This window comes from Myodes glareolus, chromosome 14 (assembly GCF_982192425.1).
Source record: "Myodes glareolus chromosome 14, mMyoGla1.1, whole genome shotgun sequence".
In the NCBI taxonomy this organism is placed as follows: Eukaryota; Metazoa; Chordata; class Mammalia; order Rodentia; family Cricetidae; genus Myodes; species Myodes glareolus.
In genome coordinates this window covers 11305589-11330232 of record NC_142039.1, presented here as the reverse complement: position 1 = coordinate 11330232, position 24644 = coordinate 11305589, and the positions used below count along the sequence as shown (strand labels likewise).

At 36.1% G+C, this 24644-nt stretch overlaps 1 protein-coding gene and 1 pseudogene across 3 annotated transcripts in view; one reads left to right on the top strand and one right to left on the bottom strand.

Annotated features, from left to right (window-relative positions):
• Nucleotides 1-24644, top strand: part of Malrd1 (MAM and LDL receptor class A domain containing 1) — a 614092-nt gene that overhangs the window by 432438 nt on the left and 157010 nt on the right. For all 3 annotated transcript variants that reach the window (XM_087896346.1, XM_087896345.1, XM_087896344.1), the window contains 2 exons: nt 8525-8653; nt 21294-21455. In XM_087896346.1, coding sequence (XP_087752472.1) covers nt 8525-8653; nt 21294-21455 — 291 coding nt within the window. The remainder of the gene's footprint in view (nt 1-8524; nt 8654-21293; nt 21456-24644) is intronic.
• On the bottom strand, nt 19931-20042 carry LOC125417718 (U2 spliceosomal RNA; annotated as a pseudogene).

Here is a 24644-nt window from a genome sequence, read left to right as displayed (position 1 = left end):
GATGTCCACTTACCTATTCCAAGAACATATGAATCATAGAATGTCCACTTCTCAGATGAAAAAACTAAGACTTAAGGAGATTAAATAAATCATAAAATATGAGTAGATTATATTCAGGGAGTTTAAAGATTTAATTAAACTATTTTTCAAATTTTCTTCTTTGTATATAATGCATTTGTTAATAATTATAAAGTTAAACTATAACATAATATATGCCAGTGTCCCACTTTCAGAACTTGTCCTCATTTTCCAGTAAGCCTACCAACATCTAGGGCTCTGATTGAAATACGTTAAATGATTCTTTCAGATAAAAATTTCATGCATATTCCAAATATAAGAAAGTTCATCGAAAAGGTCAAAATAATATTGTACTTCACTTAGAAGCATTTGTATCATTTTTATTCAGGAAAAGCTATAAATTTATCATGGGTTGACCCTGAAATTTGCATGCAAATTGAAAATTATGTACTGTTATCCTGAAGTGACCTCACTACAAAAATAATATACAAGCCAGACTAATTAAAAGTTCTAAATCAGATTGCTCAGCATTTGTAAAGCCTTTTGTTTCATGAAAACTCAGTAGTGGCATAAAAGTCTTAAGGATTATAAAACTTTGCTTTTTAAAAAAGGCCATTTATTTCCTTGACTATAAGATTGTTTTTTGTAGAAGGCCGCAACCACACTCTCCACCATAGATGGTGCTGCACCGCCAGGTGAGCTAGAAAGCTCACACGTGTTGGTATTTTTCCACTACTCCCAAGGTATCACCTGGGACTGGGAGCAGTTAACCAATCCAGGAAAGACACGTCCAGAGCAGGGTCTGTTTCCTTTATAAGGGATGGGTTCCATCTTATCTGGGTCTCCGCCATGTAAGCTTATGCTCTCCCTCTCAAGACGCATAAAGCTTTACTGCAGAAGAATCCTAAGTGTCCCGCGTCGTTCTTGCGGGCGAGACGGTAGCGCGGGGCAGTTTTTATTTCATTCCATGGTGTTGACTATTAATACGGTCCTTTCCTTCTTTTAAGTAAGACTTTTATGAATGAATATTGATATCTTTCACAGGCATGATTATATAGAGCCTATACAGGAAACCATTTTTTTGTGTTAAAAAATCAGAAAGCTTTATTTTTAAAGATTCTGGATGATGGATCATATAACTGAAATAACTTATGAATGAGCCATCCTTGATAAAACAGTGTCTAAGAGCCTAAACTACAGGAGTCTGTGAGAACTTTCTTCATTGAGTTTCTATTCCATACCTGTTGCTAATTTGAGCAAATGTGGTTGATGCAAAAGTTAATTCATCAAGGAATAATCCTTTTGTCATACATTTGATGAATTTGTTATAGTTTATGTAGGAAGTTCTTCCCTAAAGGTTCATATTGTGTAGATGTGCTCCCCTCTGAGTAGATCCATCCATTGAGAAGTGATGATATCTTGACAGCTCTGACTTAAAATGTATATCAAAGAAACAATATCTAAAAATGTAAGGGGCAAGTAAGAACACAGAAAAAAGCAAGTACATTAGAATAACATTTGTTCCCAACACAGGAATCCTTAAAAACCCAAAACTATGATTCAATATATTTCAAGTCTTGAAAATAAATAACTGGAAAACAAAATTGGATAACCAGTGAAACTGTATGTTAGAATCGATGGAGAAATAAGGATATTTCAAAGCAGGTCAGTTTATAGTCAATGTGTCAGTAATGCATGCTTGAAAAATTAATTTATACAGAGAAGAAGAACTATAACCTCAATCCCAAGAATACAAAAAAATTAACAAAATTTATAATAAAAAAATGTCTAGGAAGGAATCTATCATGTTCAACACAGTAAGCCAAAGAACTCAAAATATTGTTAGGTAAAATAAAAAAAAATAAATAAATACACATGTTTACCACACCAGTCAAAAATCATATGCATACATGATACAGTATACATGTGCAAAAAACAATATATATGTATACACCACACACATAATGAATAGTCAATGAAGAAGGATGCTTAAAAGAAATCCCACACTAGCTCAGAATTGAGAATAATAGAGGGTTATTTATTTAGGAGTTGACTCATAAGTCACAATCCTCTGCTGGAGCCAAGAAACAGCAACCAAATCCTGCAGCCATAAAAGAGGCCGGACACATGCTCTACATACGCATAAATGGTTTAAGAGGCTATTCCCAAGTAGGTGGGTAACATAAAGGCTACTGGCAGTAAGAATTTCTACAGCACCTCACATTTTTGTTTAAATAAGAGAGTTCTAAGCCTAATACAAAATTATATACAATAAGAACAAATATATGTGATAAATGTTTCAATAATTATCCTATCCTAAAGAGCTTAAGTCTTGTATAATAAATAACTTGGCCAAGTCATGAGAGGAAAACCACTACAACTATTTAGTCTTCAACCCCATCAAAGATTCAAGAAGGGAAATAATATTACTTGAGTAAACAGAAAGTACAATCAATCAACTTCCAAAAATGTACAACAAATGACAGAGACAACTGGCTACCTGGGCAATCACCCAAAGCCTCATTTGCAATGTTGAAGCAACCAACTTTGGATAAGGCTGAGCATAACTGAAAGACCATTTTCAGAGGCAGGAAATTTTTCGAAACCATCTTACCCTGTCTTCGCAAGATGTACCTTGTCAGTGTTTGAGGCATGGGCAGTTCCTTGCCCAAAAGCAAATTGTGCAAAGAAGAAAACAAACTCCAAGTGGCGTGTCTTCAGTGCTCAACATTCTCTCAGGAATAAATCAGTACTACCAGAAGCAATCATGTCTCACATCAACAGAAACCTAAGTTACTTAAATGCCATATTCTATAGTATTTTGAAGTGGTTGAAGATTACCTATCTATGCAGAATACAATCTTTATGTATCTAAAGAACCTGATTAGTCTAACTATAAGTTTGACAAACATAGATGACTATTGATCTATAATTCTTAATACCTATATAACTTAGAGACTAAGACTTCATATTAGAATATTATACAATAAACAATTGTGCAACAAATGAGGATAAGGACCTCAAAATGTAAACAATGTATAAGTATCTTGATCAGAGTTAGAAATATACATTGCAGTATGATAAATATATCCTACAATTGTATCAATATGCAAAAAAAATTTAAGCAGAGATAGAAGCATGCATGAATACAGTATGACAAAGTAGCTATGTCTAGATATACTAATATTGTAGACAAAATAGGTACATATTCAATATAATTTAAGTTTGTATCAATATATAAGAATCTGTACCAATGTAAATTGCCTATAAATAATAGCTCACAAGTATTCACTGTATTACTATTATCATTAGTGTAAGCTCACACTAATCTATTATCCCATCCAATTGCCCCCTTTTTTTTCAGAGATCCCTGAGCCTACAAAATTTCCTCCCAATCCCCAATCCTATACAAATTATAATCAACCCCTAATGATGTCCCTAACCCTGAGGACAAACTTTGTTGGGAAAGGGATGTTGTCTTCGAGAATTAATTCCAACTGTCATGGTGGTGATGTTCTTTCTATGGGATCCTGTGAAAGTAAAATGATGGTTAAGTTCCAAGATTATTGTCTGGTATAATTGCAAATAGTCTCTGAGTATTTGGTAGGGATTTTCTGAGGTTTCTACTTGGAGTTCTGGCCAGCATGTTGTAAAAAAGTGCACCATTTTAGGTAACCAAGTTGGAACCATCTTGAGCAGCTGGTACCCAAAACAGGTCTTATAGTAGCACTATAAGCATCATGACGTCATATCAACAAGGTGGAGTTGTTGTTGTGGGGCCCCATTTTCTTCCTGAAAACTTCAAAGATTACTGCAGGAAAATTCATTGTTCATTGTGGAAAACTTAAACATTATTTACATAGACATAAACAAACATACATATTCAATAAAAGGTACAATAGAGACAAAAATAGGTATAAAGAAAAGTAATTTTTTTCTAAATTCCTTTTTCTTTCTGTGCCACATCATGGTTCCTGACATGAGACAAAAACCTTATTTAAACAACATTCTTGGATTTAGAGAAGGACAGAGCCAGCTAACTCCAAAGCCAGCTTTGATTTTTAAGTGAATCATGATTAATTTTAGTTTATGTTTTTGAGATTCTTACCCTCACATTACATTCTCTTTGCTTGGTAATCCTATCTGGATAATTATCTTTTCCTCTTTAGGCATCTAGATGTCCAGTGTCTCTTGACCTTTTGAAGATGAGTATTTTCCTACAAAGACAAGAGCAGAACCCAGTCCCAACCCTTATGAGGTTTCTTTACCACCTGTATGATTGTTACCCCTATGGATGAACTGTCATTTTTCCTTCTCATAAGGTTTCTCTTCTTCTATCTGAATCTTTATTAATTTTGATGATATTCACAGTTTTTCTTTTCTTGTGAAAACAAGAGCAAAATCCCTTCCCCAACGTAGCACATCTCCAGGCTTTCATTGTAAGGTCAACATGTCCTTGAAATACATTAACTGACTTAATTCAGAAGACTTTTCTATTATCCAGTGTCTCTCTGCTGCTGTTGTCCCTTTCTCATTAGTGGTAACAAAATTCAAAGTTAATAAAGCATTATGTAATCTATTTCTGGGGGTATTTTTCACCCATTTCTGTTTGTTTAACATATCTTTTATAGTTCAATTTGATCTAACTACCTGACCTAAAGGATTGTTTGGTATGCCTAAAATATGCTTTATATTATAATAAACAAATACCTGTTTCATTTTCTTAGAAACATATACTGGACCATTGTCTGTCTTTATTTGTGCAGGTACACCCATGATAGCCATAACTTCTAATAAATGTGTGATTACTAAATCAGTCTTTTCTGAGCTTAAAGCAGTTGCCCACTAAAACCTAAATATGTGTCTGTGGTGGGATGCACATATTTTAATTTACAAAATTCTGTAAAGTGGAACACATCCATCAGTCAGATTTCATTCCTTTGAGTACCCTTTGGGTTAGTCCTTGTAGGTAATGGTGGCTATAGAAAGAGCAAATAGGACATCTCTTCATAATCTCTTTAGCTTTTTGCCATGTAATAGAAAACTCTTTCTTTAAACCTTTGCTATTGACATTATTTTTTTATAAAAATCTGAGGCCTACAAATTCTAGAGTTTTGGAAGTTACTTATAATGTACTTCCTGTTAACTTAGTTAATGTTACATTTTTCTGGGGTATTTGATGGAGTTGAAAAATAGATAGTTATAATTATAGTTTTTCATAGTAATGTTGAATGATAAAGTAGATATAGATATTGTAAATGTAATTATTGCTTGGTACCTGTTTGGTTATATTTAATTTTACTAAGTTAAAGTTAAAATCTTCCTTTTTACTTAAACAGAAAAGGGGAGATGGTGTGGGATTCTTCTCTGTACGCTATAAATACATTTTATTACCATTGAATATTAAAGAAATTGTTTTAGCCAATGACTTAAGAGAATAAATTCAGGCAGGAAATCTGAGCAGAGATATAAAGAGAAATTAGGCAGAGTCAGAGAGAGATGCCTTGTAGCTGCCGAAGAAGAAAAAAGCCAGCCACCAGCCAGAACCTTACTAGTAAGCCACAGCCTCATGGTGATGCACGTATTAATAGAAATGGGTAATTTAAGATTTAAGAGTTAGCCAGAAACATGCAAAAGCTGTGGATAAATAGTACTGTGATTAATGGAGTTTCTGTGTTACTCTTTGGATCTGGGCAACCAGGACATGAACAAGCAATCTCCATCTACATTTTCTCCATTTGTCCATTTGTAGATTAAATGCCCCATCTACAAAACAAACCCTACATATAAGTTCCAGTAAGCATCATGCATGAACAGGAATAAAGTATGCAAGAGCCAGAGTACCATGCTGTTTAAAGAGAGATAGTATCTTCTTTTTATTATAAGGAGTTGTACTCATAAAAATTATTTCAACAAAACATGTGCAATGCCAATATCAATGGGAATGGCAACATGGATGAAAGATATCTCATAAGGCTCCCCTGAGTTGAAGCACTATAGGCTGTGACTGGCTGCTGAGAGAAGGAGCATCAATTTTCTGGCATAAGTCCCAGATAAAGGTTATCTAATATTAAATGGTCAGCCTTAAATACCTCCACAAATGAACAACACTAAATGGAGACTGTCAAGCTATTATTTTAGTTGGATAAATACCCAGTCTTGTCTTATTTAGATGCCATATGCTATTACTCAGATAATTTTAAATTTTATTCTGAGTAATAATTAACTTCTATTTCTGGCATTATCAACTATAGACTGTATGAGAATATCTTTCATTTCACACATTTGTCACTCAAATCAATAGACAATTGTCATCATTTTGGTTGACTAAAGATATAGATTATGACCACATATGTGCAAAATATTTCTCCATCAAATAATCTAACTTTTCTATTTACAGTTTCATTATAAAAAGACTCTTTTCTTTAGATTTTGAAGGCTCTTTTTAAAACTTATTTGTCACGGTGTACCTGCTGTTCTATAGAAATCCTAGATACCATTTTATTCACTGAACCACAGAATACTGACTTCCTTTCTCTTAATGCAGAAGGAAATAAGCCTTACTTAAAGATTTAGTGCATTTGTCATATTTTAAATAATTAAATGAACACTTATTTACAGTTCAAAGTCAAAGCACCTTTCCCTCGTGGAATAATTATACAGATTTATATCCTATGGCACAGGGGACAAAAAAAGCAATTCCAGTTGCATACACTTGTATACTGAAGAGTTTTCACATACTATGCTGGGTTCACTAAAAATCATCACTTGACTTAATTAGGGTAATCTAACAAAGTTTCTATAGTACTCTGTTAACATGAGTTAATTAGGATAATGTAACAATGTTTCTATAGTACTCTTTTACAATGAGCTTTGAAGACATAGCTGAACTGGTGACTGTAGTCTTAGCCTGTCCTTTCTTCTTTGTCTTTGCACCATCTTGATTCATTGGTAGTTATCTGTGGAAGTTCTACATGTATTAGCTATAGTAATATAAAGATGGCTCAAAGGTAATAGGAACGCACTAAAGTAGAGTCTAAAAAAGTTTTGTCTTTCACTAGTGGAAATACAATATAAAAATAAGTTCTGAACTTGTGGGTCACAACCCCTTTCACAGGGGTCACATATCAGATGTCCTGTATGTCAGATGTTTATATTACTATTCATAACTGTTGCAAAAACATTCTTATGAAGTAGCAACAAAATAATTTTATGTTTGGGGGTCACCGTAACATGAGGAATTGTATTAAAAGGTTACAGCATTCAGAGGGTTGAAAACCACTCACCAATGCAATGAAAACATTTCTGTATTTCCTTGTGTTGTTGAAGGTAATTTAAAATTTAGCTTTAGAATTTTAAACTACTATTAAGCTGTGAAATGTCATTTGTGTATATCTATATCTATCTATCTTTCTATCTCTCTATATATATACAGATGGAATTTTAAAAACAAAAATACATTGAAGATTCTATGGACACCTATTAGCTCCCCTTTAATGAAAGCAATATGATTTGTTATTATAACCTGCACTTATTTGTCACCAATTTTAGAAAAGGATGTGTTAGGCCCAGTGGGATATAATAAAAAACCTCTGCCTCACCAGATCTTAGAGTGTAGAAAAAGAACTATGAACATTGCTAAGTGAAGTGGAAATAATTTAAATACAGGAATCAAACTGCTATTACATGAGTTAAAATCAAGAGCATAGACCTAGGAGAAAGATGAACAAGACAGGTGAAGAAGAAACAAGCTGATTCTTTGAGTTTGTATTTTACTAGAACACTATTCACGACCCACAGAGGAATCTGCACTAGGAGAGAAGACAGCATGTAGAAAGGAATGGGGTCATAGAGAGTAGAAGTCATGTACTGTGAAACTTTCAGGCAGAGGTCTTAACTACAGATCTTAGAAGGAAAGTTCAATGAGCCTTTGAAAAGAAAATGAGCCTGCTCTAACAACAACAAAGGATTTTTATCCCTTTAACCAGATTTTTAGTCTTTTTACATGAATATGGTCAGCCTTGAATAGACTAAAAGATACACAGTACGTTTTGCTCTTTTCCCCGGAACTGTTTTTAGCTCTGGGAGAAAAGGAGTTGCTGTTCTTGGTTGTACACCCACTGCTGAGCCCACCAGGCGCCTAAGGATATTTCCAAACCCACTCTCAAGCAGACTGTCCTGACATGCAGCAGGTCCCAAATCAGTGTAAAAGGATTGGTATTGACTGGATAGTAGGAAGGTGGTTGCTGACAGTGGTCGGTATGTATTGACTACATATGTTTTAACTGCTTTAAAGCACATTTATTTAATGAAAATGCAGGTGCTATATGATAAGGTGAATAACTGGAGGTAGAAGGAATGATAGGTAGTTATTTAGAAGTCAGCATTGGACAATTATCAAAACTCACTAGCTTTATAAAGAATGGGAAATCTATGTAGCAACTAAATGTCTTCAACTGTAATGGCAATATTGAGCCGGAGCTGTTTTCGTTTTTGTTTTCCATAGTAGGCGAAACTGCTGAGATTTGCTCGGAAGCCACAGACTTTTTGTGCCAGGACAAGACGTGCATTGCATCCCACCTCGTTTGTGACTACAAGCCTGACTGTTCTGACAGTTCTGATGAAGCTCATTGCGGTGAGTTTTAACTGCCAGCCACTATGTGGCCTGGTCAGCTCAGGTTTTTTCCAAGCACATGAATGGATCAGAGCGAATGTTCTTTTGGCAGGACCGTGGCGGGGGCTGGGGGGGGGGAACGGAAGAGGTGGCTCAGTACATACATCACTTCCTATAAATGTAAGCACCTGAGTTTGAATCCTTAGAATACACATAAACTTAACCACTGTAGTATACTTGTCTCTACTCTTAGTACTCCAAAGGGACGATGGGAGGCAAAGACAGAAGAATCTCCAGAAACAGACAGGTCATTCAGCCTGAAGTACATAGGGGAAAAACACAATGGAACCTAGTTTGAATGTGTAAAATGAAATCCATGAACACCTGAGGTTGCCCTCTAACATTCATACATGTTCCCATGGAACATACACAATCATATTCACACATGTGAATATGTGTACCTGTCATCAATATGCATACAAAATCAATAATACTAATACTGACAATATTGCCCTTTTCATTCAACTAAATTCAAACTGCTGAACATTGCTTCCAGCTTTTCTGCAAGAATATCTGAACAGCAGCCTTCTTATTCCTTTTACTTCTGTACAGAAAATTCCATGGGATCACATTACAAAAAGCCTTCAACATATCAGAACTATAAGACAAGATAAGAACAATAACAGTCTTCATTCCACATTTGCTTTTATCAACTGCATTGTTTTCAGAATTCTTCTCTCAAAAAATGTCTGATTAACACATTGGATAGAAAAAGTGAAAAATAAATATAATTTTTATCAATTATATTTCATCAGCACTAGAAGGATTTCTTTAGTTTTTTAAATCCTACTCTTTAAGTGTAAAAAAAAGTTTGTAACTTAAAAAACACTAGACATGTCTAAATCCAATTTTATCTGCTGAACTTCTATACCAAATCCCAGTGCCCTCCTCTGTGGAAGAAGTGCTTGAAAATAGCCCAGATTGATCTTCAACTTTTTATTCTTACGGCCTTACCTTCTGGAGTTCTAAAATACCAGACCTGTACTTCTATATATCCATTCAAATGGAATCTTTTGTTGTTGTCTATTTTCACTTTATTGGTTGAAATTAGGGTCTTTTGCATAATAGATACTCTACCAGTGAACTTGAGTTATGTACAGCTCATCAACATGGAGTCTTGACACTAACAGGATGTCTATTGCAATTACAGTTGGCCACAAATAAGCTACCTCAAATGTAGCAGTCCTGATAGCAGTTTCATATTTGGTCACTTTGTGAGTTGATAATCAACTTAGTAGATATATTTGGAATGATAACTGGACAATTAGCTCTGTGACAGTTTCTTCCTCTCTCAACTTGGACAACTAGTACTCTGGTTTCATACTTCATATGGAACCTCATTATCCATGAATAAGACATACAACTTCTGCTCACATACTAAGGACACCACATACCACACAGGACAGAAAAGTCATCTTATAAGGTGCTGGATTCTATCAGAGTTGATCCTCCTATAACCGCTATTCAAGAGCCACAGAAAATCTAACCAAAGCTCATTTGTCATAACTGTAGATGTCCCAAATGTCTTATGAAACCAATTCTGTTGGCCAAGTAAGAGTCTGGTCTAGATTTCAGGAGATAAAAGAACTATATGTGAAATATTCCCTATAACTAGGGAGATGAGAACTATTGATGGCATTATTGAAGTCAGGATGCCACATACACAGAATTGTTTCTAGTTTTCTCTTTTTAAAACAATAAAAAATATATAAGATAAAAAGTATCATATCAAAATTTAAAAAGAGAAACCAACAGAAAAATAAAAGACCCCAAGAGAAGGCACAAGAATTAAAGACCCTCTTGTTTACACATTTAGGCATCCTGTAACAGTACTAATCTGTAAGCTACAGTATATTTGCAGATGACCTGGTTGAGACCTGGTAGGCCCTGTGCTTGCTGCTTCCTTTAGTTTATAAGAACGTTCCTCAGTTGATTTAGAAGTTCTTCTTCTCTTGGTGTCCTCTATTCCATCTGTCTCTCTGATTTCTGCCTCCTCTTCTGAAAGGTTCTCTGAGCTCTGAAGGAAGGGATTTGATGGAGACAGCTCATTTAGAGCTGCGTGTTCTAAGGTCTCATTCTCTGTATAATGCCTGGTTGTGAGTCTGGATTTGTTCCCATCTGCTGCAGGAGGAAGTATCTACAATGATGGCTGAATAAGGCACTGGAGTATAGCACAAATTCAATAGGAGTCATTGTGTTTTTCCTTTCCGTTTTCAGATCAGTAGTGTTTGGTTTCTTTCATTCCTGAGATCTAATAATGACAATGACTGTGCTGCACTTATTCCCCCCTTTATCCTTTTGGTTGTGTCTATTATTTCTTAATTATGTTGTAAAATAAGCATAACAGAAAATTTTGTATTTAAATCACTTTATATAGAGAGTATAGTGAAATTAATCATATTTATGTTGCTGTTCAAGCTTCACCAATATCCATCTCTAGCATGCTTAGAAACTTACAAGTTGTCTATTAAACAACAACTCTCCAAATTTCCAGTCCATGACAACCAGCCCTCTATAATTGAACTGGTGTGTTCTTTGTGGCTTATTTAAATAATACTTGTGAAGTGTATGTTGCTGTTGCTTACTTATTTCACTTTACATAATGTTTTCAATATTTAGGTAGTGTGTGCATCTCTCTCTGTTTGTGTGTGTGTGTGTGTGTGTGTGTGTGTGTGTGTGAGTTATTTTGAGACAGGGTTTCTTGTTGTAGCCATGCCTGTCTGTCTGTCCTGGAATTCACTTTGTAGAACATGATAGCCTCAAACTCACAGAGATCCACCTGTCTCTACTTCCAAAGCAGTGAAATTAGAGGCATGTGCCACCATGCCTGGCCATGCTAATATTTTAATTTTAAATTAAAGTGCAAAAATAAAAAGAATTCTCATATATTACCGATTAAATTATGAATGCTGTAGTATTATAATACTGATATCACATAAATTATATTTACCAGGAATTTCTCTTATGTAAAATTTGAACTTCAACTGAATATTAACTTCTTGGACTATTTTAAGCTACTTTTAATAAACAAAAATATTTTAGCACTATTTATAAGGAATCATTTTCAATAAGGTTCTAAAAAGATGCTGCTCCAAGCATTTGTGAATTTTTATTTTTTCTACACAAGTTATAATGCATACAGAATTTCAGAATCATCAGTGTACAATAGAAAGTTAGGTTAATTTGAGTAAAATCTAAAGGAACAATAATTTAAACTTACTGCGATTGACATATAGTTGAATAGAAAGAAATATCATTGTTGTGTTGATATAAAAAGTTCTAAATATATTATTCTAATTTCATTTCTGTTGCTATTTCCATATACTTGGGAAGGCATAGTAGCAAGACCTTGAGTCAGCTGGTTATGTCACACCCTCAGTCTCATTCAGAAAGAGAATGAATGCACGCATGCTCAGTGCTCAGCTAGTTTTCTCTGTTTCATATAGTTTAGGATGACCCTGCCTAGGGAATTACCCACACTTGACTGGGTCTTCTCAAATTAACTGAACTGGAATCAGGTAACTTCTGTTAACTTCTCAATTTAACTAAATTAGGACAATCTTCCACCAATGTCCCATCAGCCAACCTAATATAGACAATCTTTCAGTGAGACTGCCTTCCTAAGTGATTCTAGACTGTATCAAGGAGACAATCTAAACACCACTAATATTAAATTACCTTCCTTTAATTTTTTCATATATAAAATACTTATATGAACATTAAAGTCTAAGAATTTCTGTTCATAGTATGTGTTAGGAACAAAGAACTGAATATCTAAATATAAACAAGACACTGTAGGCTTCTAAACTTCAATTTTTATTATGAAAAAAATCAGGTGGTCAGAATATTACATTGAATTATAATGTTATTTGATTTTTATGATTCAAGTTTATTATAATGAAGCTTCTTAGTTTAAATTGTAACAAATACTGTTAATGAGTTTATTACAACTTGTAAATTACAAAAGGAGAATTTGTATTATGTGTTCATGAACAAGTATACATGATATAAGATTCACATATTTGTATAAACAATATAAACATAGTCTTATAAATCTGAGAAATAATACTTATTTTGATTATTCAAATATAAGTAATTATTTTCTTTGTTTTACTATCAGACTGACCCACATAATTTTAATTTTCCCATAGTTCAGTTATTGATATAAAAATATACAGATGAGATCATAGTTTTGAGAACCAAAGTCAACTATATGTTCACTGAACAAATGTTCACAATTTTGATGATCTACTGAAAGGACATTTTATGCATAAAACCAATATGTTGTCAATGATAAAGGCAATTTTGTGAAAAATAAACTTGAAAGATTTTGCTCACATCTTTAAAGAACACTCATGCAGATAAGTGATATGCTAATTTCTAAGTTTAATTCACTAATACTGATTTTTATTGTTTTATAGGTGCATTGAATGTATGAAATATGAATTTGTTCAATTAGCTACCTATCTTATTATGAATAACAAAAATGTTATTTAGAGAAATACGTGGCATGAATTGACATTTGGAGTTAGCAAAATACAGTCTTTATTTTGACTAAGACCCTCAGTTATATTAGATAAATTAAATTAAATTAAAATTAAATAAAGCCAAGAGCTACAATTATTTATATTCTCAGAGGTTCATTTCCTTCATCTGCATAGTAAACATGTCATTCATCATGTAGAGGTCTATAATAATTAACTCAACATATTAAATAAAACATTGCATTGAATATATTGAATTGAATGATAGGTTGTCTAAGCCTTCTGGAGTAGTCATATGAACATCTTCCCTTTCATTAAGTTTACTCTCATTTGAAATTTTCTTCTTTTTACTGAAAATATTTTTTCCTCACATAGTATATCCTGATTACAGTTTTCACTTCCGCTACTCCTAGTTCCTCCCCATCTCCACTCCCCTCCAATTCCACTCCTTTTCTGTATCTTATTAGAAAACAAACAGACTTCTAATGAATGAGTAAATTAAAATAAAAATATAAAACAAACACTAACCCAATAGAATTGGAAAAACAAACAGAAAGAAAGAAAACAAAATGTAAGGGAAGTTGCACAAAGGAGATCCACCTGTTTATGTACTCATGAATTGCATAAAAACATACTAAACTAGAAATTATGACATATTTGCAGAGCACTGATATAGGCCCTGTGTATGTGACCTCAGTTTCTGTAAGTTCACATATGCTTTGACCATGTTCATTTAGGGTGCCCATATTTTCTTGGTGTCCTCCATCATTTCTGTCTTCTCGTCTTTGGTGTTTCCTGAACCTTGAGGAAAGGAATTTGATGAAGATATCCAATTTAGGGCTGGGTGTTCTGAGATCTCTCTCTCATTGCATAATGTTTGGCTGTAGGTCTCTATATTGGTTCTCATCTGCTATATGAGAAATCTTATCTGATGGTGGTTGAGTCAGGTACTGATCTATGAGTATAATAGAATATTCTTAGGAGTAATTTTATTGCTAGGCCTTTTGTTTATCTGTTTGAGAATGGTAGTATTTTGTGTCCTCCTAGGTTCCTAGGCTATCTATTCTCAGGCTCTTGACCACCCAATAGTATTAGGTATGGGTTCCATCTCATAGGGAGGGCATTAAGTCAAGTCAGATATCAATTGATTACTCCCACAAGCTTTGTGCCACCATCATTCTATTATGTCTTACAGACTGGACACCATTGTTACTTACATGATTGTGACTGGTTTAGTGGATAAGTTCCTCTTTTAATAGTGTGCAGAGTACCTTCCTGTACCAAAAATACTAGTATATAGTGGTGAATGTTCCAAGTAGGAACTAACTCAACTCCTCTGTGTTCATTGAATTGTATAGGTGTTGTCTTTGGCAATGGTGCCTTTATGTCAGTTTATGGATAGCAACCTATAGACTTGGCAGCAGCCTGGATTGTTTCAGATTGTGTTGGGATCTTTTTGGTCAGCAACTCAATTAGATGAAACCCAGTCCTGGTACTGGAAGCTTTGTTTAGTCACAAGGGTTTGCCAGTTTGGGATTTACCCCCACCCCATTATTTGGCAATTTCATTTAAATGCCCTTCATATATGTATATATTTTAGGAAGCCTCTGATCTATTAGATTTTCATGCTATCCCTCAAAAGGTCTTTAATTTTAACCAACTCTCCTCTGTATGTCCTTTGAGCGCATCTCTACCTCAACCCCCCTTGATTCACAAGGTATAAACACACTCATCCATCCGTAACTATGTATTCTATTTCCCTTTTTTAGCAAGATTTATCTTTTCTCCATAATCTCTTATTCTATTCCTAATCCCTGTGCCTCTATAGATTGTTGCTGGGGTTCAATCATAGTTTGTGGTTCATGACCTTTTTTACTACAACAAAAAAATGCAGTTGTTCTCATGATTCAATATTACTATAGGCTGGGAACAGATGTAAAACTCTGTTTCCCTCCTCCCTGTTGCAGAAATACATCATTTGTAAGAAGTGAAACAATTAATTTAAAAGAATGAATGATTAAACTTAAAATGCTGTCTTTTTATCTACTACTTGTATTCATTGTAGCAGTATCTCAGCTAGGGGTGTGCTGTGTTGTGATGGACGGATGCTTTCATTTCTTCTTTATAGCAGGTGCACACGGTACTGTTCAGTCTTGGTATTATCTCTCACACTATAAAGATTATTTGAAATCCTGTTCAATGAAAGTTGACAGAAATTAAAAGTATTATTCACTTGAATCAACCTGTACCTTGTATTGTGGTGTGATAAAATCACGTGAATATGTGAAGATGAAACATAAAAATAATCTACTATGGACATGTTTCTGTGTTGATAAGTATTTATGCTGATCATACTGCCATGTGGCTAAGTGATACACCACTAGGGAAATAACTGTTGCTTAAAGGAATATCAGTAATGTGTTAAATTCATTCAAAGTTCATCACCTGACAGAGTTCTTATAAAGTCTCTGCCATTTTAAACCATATGACACATATTTATTATCTGGAAATATAAAATCCTTGCTATCTCCAGTCTAAAAGTGAAATTTTACTAAGTTAGTTACCACAGATATGCCAAAACTCGGAAGAACTAACTCCTCTCTTAGAAATGTTTACAATACCTCAAAGTTACAAAGCAATTGAAGCAACAGTGCAAAATAATGAATAGCTTTTAAAATAAATGATAGGAGCTGTAATTACCCCCATGTGCTCACATATAACTCACCCTGAGAGTTAGTATGTTCTGAATCAGGAGACCTGAGATTTAAATTGCTCATTCAAAGATGAATTTGATGTTACATGAAATGGAAAAACACGGTGCATGAAAGATGCTTGGATCCACCTAGTCTCAGATTGCCAGTCATCCAAGCAGTGCTAGGTATGAGTTCCATCTCATGGAGTGGGCCTTATGTCATCAGACACTGATTAGTTTCTCCTCCAGGTTTTGAGCCACCACTGTCCTGTCATGTCTTGAAGGCAGAAAACCATCGTAGATCAAAGAATTGTGGCTGGTTTTGTGTTTGTTTCTTTCTTGGCAGAATGCAGAGCTATTTCTTGTGCCAAGGATGATAGAACAACCTGACTTCTACACGTTCAATGAGTTGTGTAGGTAACATCAGCAATGGGCCTTGCCCTCAGTGTATGGAGAGCAGCCTGTAGTCTTGGCAATGACTTGGGTTGACTGGGCATTGCCATGAGACCTCTTTAACAGGCAACTCAGTTAGATGTAATCCAGTCCTTGTACTGGAAGATTGATTTTATGATAAGAAATGGACCACTTGGACTCGGTCTCCCCATTATTCGGCAATTTTATTTGCATTTCTTTTATGTAGGTATGCATTTTAGGAAGTTTCTACTGTATTAGGTTTCCATACTACCCCTCAAATGGCCCTTGTTTCACATTCTTGCCAACAGAAGCTGTCATTTGTTTTGTTGCTTTTACCCATTCTGACAGGTATAAGATTGAATCTCAAAGTAGTTTTAATTTGCATTTCTCTGATGGCTATGAACGTTGAACATTTCTTTACATACTTCTCAGCCATTTGAGTCTATTCTGTTGACAATGTGTTTAGATCTGTACCCCATATTTTAATTGAGTTATTTGGTTTTTTTTAAATTTATTTATTTATTTATTTTTATTCAAGTATCCGAAAACACTCTTTCCAATTCTTCCCCTCCTCCCAATACCCTCCCGCTCCCCCCACTCCCTCTCCACCTCCCTCACCATTCCCAAGAGCAGTCAGGGTTTCCTGTCCTGTGGGGAATCCAAGTTCCTCCCCCCTCACTCCGGGTCCAGGAAGTTGAGCATCCAAGCAGGCCAGGACACCAAAAAGCCAGTCCATGCAGACGAAACAAGACCCAGTGCCATTGTCAATGACTTCTCAGTCTTCATTTGGACCTCGGGGGCTCAGTCAGCCCCCATGTCAACCACATTCAGAGAATCCGGTTTGATCAAATGCTCGTTCAGTCCCAGTCCAGCTGGCCTTGGTGAGCTCTCATTCGATCAGTCCCCTTGTATCAGTGGGTGAACGCACCCTTCGCGGTCCTGACTTCCAGTGCTCAAATGTGGGTCTCCGTCTCTATCTCCATCCATCAGGATGAAGGCCCCCTTTGATTTTGCTTTCCTTGCTCACTATCTCCCTCCCTCTGCTTCTCATACGCACCCTTCGCGGTCCTGACTTCCAGTGTTCCCATATGTGTCTCTGTCTTTATCTCCATCCATCGTCATATGAAGGTTCTGTGGTGGCATGCAAAATATTCGTCAGTATGGTTATGGGCCAAGGCCAGTTCAGGCACCCTCTCCTCTGCTGCCCAGAGTACAATCTGGGGACCTCTCCTTGGGCCTGGGAACCCCTCCAGATTCAAGTATCTTGCAAACCCTAAAATGGCTCCCTTAGTTGAGATATAAACTTCCCTGCTCCCAGAACCATCCTTCCTCCCCCCTCCCATTCCCCCAAGCCATCCCCAATCCTCCCCCTCTCCCCTCTCCCTAACCATCTTCCCCTACTTCTACCCTCCACCCCCATGCACCCGAGTTTACCTGGCAATCTTGCATAGTTCTAATATCCAGGAGGATAACTACATGATTTTCTTCAGGTTCACCTACTTATTTAGCTTCTCTAGGATCACAAATTATATACTCAGAGACCTTTAACTATGGCTAGAATCCACTTATGAGTGAGTACATACCATATTCCTCTTTTTGGGTCTGGGTTACCTCACTCAGTAAAGCGTTTTCTATTTCCATCCATTTGCATGCAAAATTCAAGATGTCTGATCTCCAAAATATATGAAGAACTCAAGAAACTAGACACTAAATCTCTAATTAACCCAATTAAAAAATGGGGGTACTGAACTGAACAGAGAATTCACAACAGATGAACTTCGAATGGCCAGAAGACACTTAAGGACATGCTCAATCTCCTAAGCGATCAGGTAAATGCAAATCAAAACCACTTTGAGATACAATCTTACACCTGTCAGAATAGCTAAAGTCAAAAACACCAATGATAGCCTATGCTGGAGAGGATGTGGAGTGAGGGGAACACTCATCCACTGTTGGTGGAAATGCAAACTGGTGCAGCCGCTGTGGAAATCAGTGTGGCGGTTTCTCAGGAAACTGGGAGTCAACCTCCCCCAGGATCCAGCAATGCCACTCTTGGGAATATACCCAAGAGATGCCCTATCATACTACAAAAGCATTTGTTCAACTATGTTCATAGCAGCACTATTTGTAATAGCCAGAACATGGAGACAACCTAGGTGCCCCTCAATAGAAGAATGGTTAAAGAAGGTGTGGAACATATACACATTAGAGTTTTACTCAGCGGTAAAAAACAATGACATCTTGCAGTTTTTTGGTTTTTTGATATCTACTTTCTTGAAATTTATTAACAATTTATTAATTGTTGATTTTAGTGCCTATTTCAACAGTGTTCTGGTTAGAACGTCTTCTCCTGTACCAATGAGTTCAAGGCCATTCCCTATTTTCTATTCTGAGGTTTACTGTAGCTGGTTTTATGATCCATTTGGAGTTGATGTTTGTGCAGGGTGATAAATAAACAATGATTTTGTTCATGCAGTCATTTAGTTTTGCCAGCGCCATTTGTTGAAGATGCTATTACCTAGATTTTCATTCCAAACTATGCCTAAACTAACCAAGAGAGGGAAAAGAAGGTTTACATCACACTTGACTAGTTGAATCATGAGCCACCTGGAGAGGGGGATGTTTCATCTTGACACACATTCTTCAGTGGAAAAAGGTGGTTACTTAGATTAAAATGTTCTGTCTTGCTGCACACATATGGTACACTGATATACATGCAGGCAAAATACCCATACACATAAAATAAAAATAAAAGAAAGGTTTTATCTTAAGTAAGACGTATAAAAATGGTTAAGAAAAGAGTAACCAACTGCTGGTAGAATATTTTTGAAAATATAGATATGGGTCTTAGCATAAATGTTTTATAAAGTCAGTTTATTTTAGAGAGATGATCTTCTAACACATGGTTGAGGTTGAGGCAATTGTAGAGATGAGACAGATTCATCCTAAAAAAATTTCATCCAAGTAAAGGTTATCATATTCAACACTGTGATTTGTAAGAGTGTTTTCACACTGCAAAAAATGGACTATTTTAAGCAAGATAAAATAACACAAGAACCATGTAAAGGGTGATTAATGTGGCTTGAGTTTGTGAGGGGGGGTAAGATGAAGCCTGTGCTAAACACATCTCTACAAATAACCATGGGCTTAGCCAGTGTGGTTGTCATAAATCAACAAACAAGGGGATGCACACACAAATTCTCAAAGGAAAAATATCCAGGTACTGGTTGCATGTTTGGTGTATAAATATGGATACAGAACCAATTGTGACTCTAGAGTTTGGGTCTTTACAAAAAAAGAAGAGATTTGTGTTAAATGGAAATCTCACAGAGGGCATACTTGGAAAGAACACTGCAATGGTTTGGAAGTGATGGTGGCATATTCCAAATGTAATGTTCCAGAAGTGTTTGAATATGTTAGTCTCTATTTCATGATGTGTGCATGCTTGCAGGACACTTATTTTAAAGTATATGGGAAGAACAAGTGAGGATATACAGAGTGAAATACCTAAATAAGTACATGCATTTTAAATGAAGGTGGAAAACCAGTGCAAGTTATTATAAGCAATTTGGCAGGGGATGTGACATTGAAAGACAAAAAACATGACCTTACAGGAGATGAGCCGTAGAAGAGGAATAAATTTCTAATGAGGAGTCCAGATAAGAGGCAGAGATTCACTTTAGAAGACAAAAGTCACCTGTTTTAAACTGATAAGAATAGATACTACACATGATCTTAGCCAAGAAGGCAAGGAGAAGATCTGAGGAAATTGGGAGTGTGGGAGTCACAGGAGGGGGTAGAATGCGAGGGGAGGAAGGGAGGATAGAAGAGAAAAATGTATAGCTCAATTTTAAAAAAATCACCTGTTTTAAGATGGGTAGAAAAAAATGTAAGAAAATATATCTTATTTGCATGTGTGTCTTGAAAGCTGAAGGGGTATTACAGTAGGTAAGTTGATCCAGGAGGAACAAGATTATCCAAGAGGTTAGGGAGTGGAACAAAAACATTAGGTTTATGAATTGGGGATTGAGTTACATGGAGATACAAATAGCACAGAACCCATGTGTGAAAGTATAATAGCAGTCCTGCGTATGCACAAGAAGGCTTTGAATGTTTGATGATATGGTGTCTAAATGCTGGTATTGGTGAGATCATCATGTCTTTGCATCACATAATCTATTCTGTATTATGGAATGCAAGCATGACATGCGTAAGAAACAAAGTCCATAAATGAGCACATAAGATAATAGATTATGTAGTCATTAAAATTGGTGAAAATAATGTAAAAGAAGAAAAGAATGACTAAAATTCTTGCTTTTTAGGGAGAAAATGAAACAATTCTTAAAGAATTAGAATATTTGTTTATGGAAATTCTCTTAAGAACTCAGTAAGGTGTAAGAAAGCATTAGTTCAGTGTGTTCTGTCTTTGGCATCCATTTATCAAAGAGCTTTTTGCTGATTAAGCTTTAATGAGCTAAGATTGGTGTTTTATTGAGAAAAGGATAGGGACAAGAAGAAATTTAAGGGATAACAGAAACCATCCTTTTAAAAGAAAGGAAGTGCTGATAGCTATCTCAGTTGATGCACACTGGTTAAATAACATAAGAATTCATTTTGTCTGTGTACCACTTAGGGAGCTGCAAAGAGAAAAAGATGCTGTCTCAAACAAGAGGGTGGGCAAGCACCAAAACCTGGCCCTGTCCTCTGACATTGACACACACTCCATGGCATAAGTATACCCCATGCATACACACACTCCTCTCTCTCTCTCTCTCTCTCTCTCTCTGTGTGTGTGTGTGTGTCTGTCTCTCTCTGTCTCTCTGTCTCTGTCTCTCTCTTATACACACACACACACAAACACACGCACACACACACACATCATGCATGCCTAAATGTTTCAAAGTTAAAAACAAAACTATTATAAAATGAATTGAATCATCAGAAAAATAGTGGGGGGCATGAAAGGTTGTCGACATTTTGTGAAGCTTATATGGCTGTCTTGTTTCACTAGGATATTACATAACCACAGCAGGAAGCTGCAATTTTGAAACCACATCTGGAGACTGGACTGTAATTTGCGGTCTCACCCAAGATCCTGAAGACGACTTGGATTGGGCCATCGGCAGCACAATTCCTACTGAAGCCTTGAACCCCGAATCTGATCACACACCAGGTAAATTTAGCAGCTATGAGGAAGCCTAGCAAATGGTGTGAATTTTCCTGTAAAGCAGAACTTGAAAAGATAAGTAAAAGAACTGTCCCTTCTATTTTACCGAAATCTTAAACAGACTCGGCTACCACTGTCACAGGGAAGCTCATGACTCCTTTTTTATTAAAAAGGAAGAAAAGAAAGAAGGAAAAAAAGAAAGAAAGAAAGAAAGAACATCACCTTTTTAAACATTGTTTTTTCTTTTTACTTATTCTTTTCTCACACACTATATCCTGACTGCAGACTTCCCTTCCTCCACTTCTCCCAATTCCTCCTCACCTCCCCTCTCTCCCAGGTCCACTGCCCCCCTGTTTTTCTTCAAAAAAGAGCCGGCCTTCTAAAATATCAACCAAAACCACAAACCCTCATATCAAGTCTGGGAAACGCAACACAGCAGTTGAAAAAGGATCCTTAAAGAAGACAAAAGAGTCAGAGACACCCACGCTCTCTCTGTTAGGAGTCCCACGAAAATGTCAAGATGACAACCACAACATATATGCAGAGGATCTAGCATATGTGCACGTAGGCTCTCTGTAGTTCCACTCTCTGTGAGCTTCTAGGAGCCCTGCTGAATTGTTCTGTGGGCTGTGTTCTCCTGGTGTTCTCCACCCCTCTGGTGACTACAATCCTTCCTCTCCCTCTTCTGTGGGTTCCCTAATGTTTTGTCTTCACCTAATATTTAGCCGTGGGTCTATTCATCTGCTTTATTGGATGAAACCTCTCTGGTAATGACTGGGCAAGGCACCAATATGTGAGTATAGCAGAATATCATTAGGAATGAGTTCACCGACTTTTCTTTTTTGGACAGTTTTGTTCTGTTCTACTATAGGTCTGTCTCTGGGTCATTCAGCTTTCAGTTCCTAACAAGGAAGTGTTAGGCACGGACTCCCCTCTCTTGGTGTGGGCCTAAAGTTAGACCAGTCATCGGCTGGCCACTTTCACAAGTTCTGAGTCACTATTGCCCCACCATGTCTTAAAGGCAGGACAGGTTGTAGGTTGAAGATTTATGTGACTGGGTTAGTCTCTCAGTCCCATCACTGGAAGATTTGTCTTGTTACAGAAGATAATCAGTTTAGACTCCAGATCTCTCATTACTAGGTGTCCTTGCTAGGATCATCCTCATAGATTCCAGGAAGTTTCTACTGTACTTGGTGTCACTCCTCAAATGCCCCTCCAAAAATTCTAGTCATCTCTCCCTCCATCCCTCCTTCCTCTACTAGATCCCTCCTGTTCCCATCTCTATGCATCCTTAGTCCACCTGCAAAATTTATTCTATTTCTTCTTCCCAGGGAGTTCCATCTGTAATCCCTAGAGCTTTCCTTGTTACTTTGCCTTTCTGTGGATTATAGTGTGGTTTTCTTTATTTAACAGCTAATACCCACTTATAAGTGAGTATATATTATGTTTCCCTTTCTGGGTCTGGGTTGCCTTGCTCAGAATGATATTTTTTGGTTCTATCCATTTGCCTTCATATTTCATGAAGTCAATTTCTAACAGCTGAATAACACTCCGTTGTATAAATGTACTACATTTTCTTTATCTATTCTTCAGTCAAAGGACATCCAATTAATTCCTGACAGAGTCACATTTCTCAACAAAATTAGGGGATGTAAAGTGATAAAACTACACCAAGAGGGGAGGGACTGGGAGAAGAGGAGAGAGGGGAAACCATAGATAAAAGTTTCTGTCCTGTCCGGTCCCACAGCCATTTGTTCCCAAAGAAATACACAAAGAATTATAACAATTATAAACTGTTTGGCCTATTATCTCAGGCTTATTATTAACTAGTTCTTACAACTTAAATTAGCCCATAATTCTTGCCTATGTTAGCTATGTGGCTTGGTACCTTTTCTCAGTGTGGCATTCTCGTCTTGATTCCTCTGCATCTGGTTGGTGACTACAGACTGAGCCTTTCCTCTTCCCAGAATTCTCTTTGTTTGGTCACCCAATCTATACTTTCTGCCTGACTACTGGCCAACCATCATTTTATTAAACCAATACGAAATGATAAATTTGTACAGGGTACAAGAGCATTATCCCACAGCAGTAAACTGTGGTTGGGATGTAAAAACAAAAAATAATAAATAAATAAATACAGAAAGAAGAAACCTAAGAAAGGTCAAGTTATGGTCAGTCATCAGTCCCTCAATGACTGCACCACCCACTTAAACAGACATTGGTTCTATGTTCTAAATATAGCACAGTATGACTTGTTGGTTATTAAAAACTACTGATTCTTCCTGCAAAATACTTAGAATCTTTTATTATAATTTATAATTTAAAACTACAACTTTTCCCACTCTTTGTTCCCCCTACTCCTCCCAAGTAACTCACATTCTTGCTCTTTCTTAAATTCATGGTCTCCATTTCTATAGCTGCTGTTTTATGTATATATATACAGTTTTTTTCCTATAAAATTTATCTTTTTTAGGGTTATGAAGAAGCCTGAAATATTTGATGTAGTTCATTTTCTTTGTCAAAATGAGCATTGTTAAAGGCTTAGGTTGACATTTAAATTGTTGAATTCTGAGTGAATGAGATTGCCTGCCATAATATTGTCTTGTGCCTGTTGGCAGCCTGTCTAGAACAGAAGAAAACAGCTCCTTTAGGAAGGAAAAGAATACTCATTGGATTGGCTTTGAACTTCATCTATGCCATAAGTTTTTCTGTACTCCATGCTGGTAGCCCCTTCTGAGAATTACAGACTCACTACCCTCCTGATTTCTTAAGCCAATCCCTTATAAAATCTCTGTTTAATCTTTGTCTCTACGTCTCTGTCACTGTCTCTGTGTCTGTCTATCACCTTTTCCTTATTTAGGCATGCATGTTTAAATGCACAGGTAGAGCTTTCAGGTCTGTTTTACTGGAGAACTCGAATGCAGTAGCCCTCTGAAACAATTGAAGCAAGGAACAGTAGCAAACCACAAGATAAAATGATAATTAAATAACGTTTCAAAGGAAGTATATGGAAGATTGGCTTAGACAGTATATGATCAGAAAAAAAGAACGCATTGTTTTATTTATACAGATTCTGAGCAGATTAAATATTCATAGCATTTACTTAGAGTATGTCTTCTTTCCTTGTCTCTATCAATGTGTGACAGCCATATGCCTTATTAATCATGTTTTTCCATGCTTTGTTTTAAAATTAAT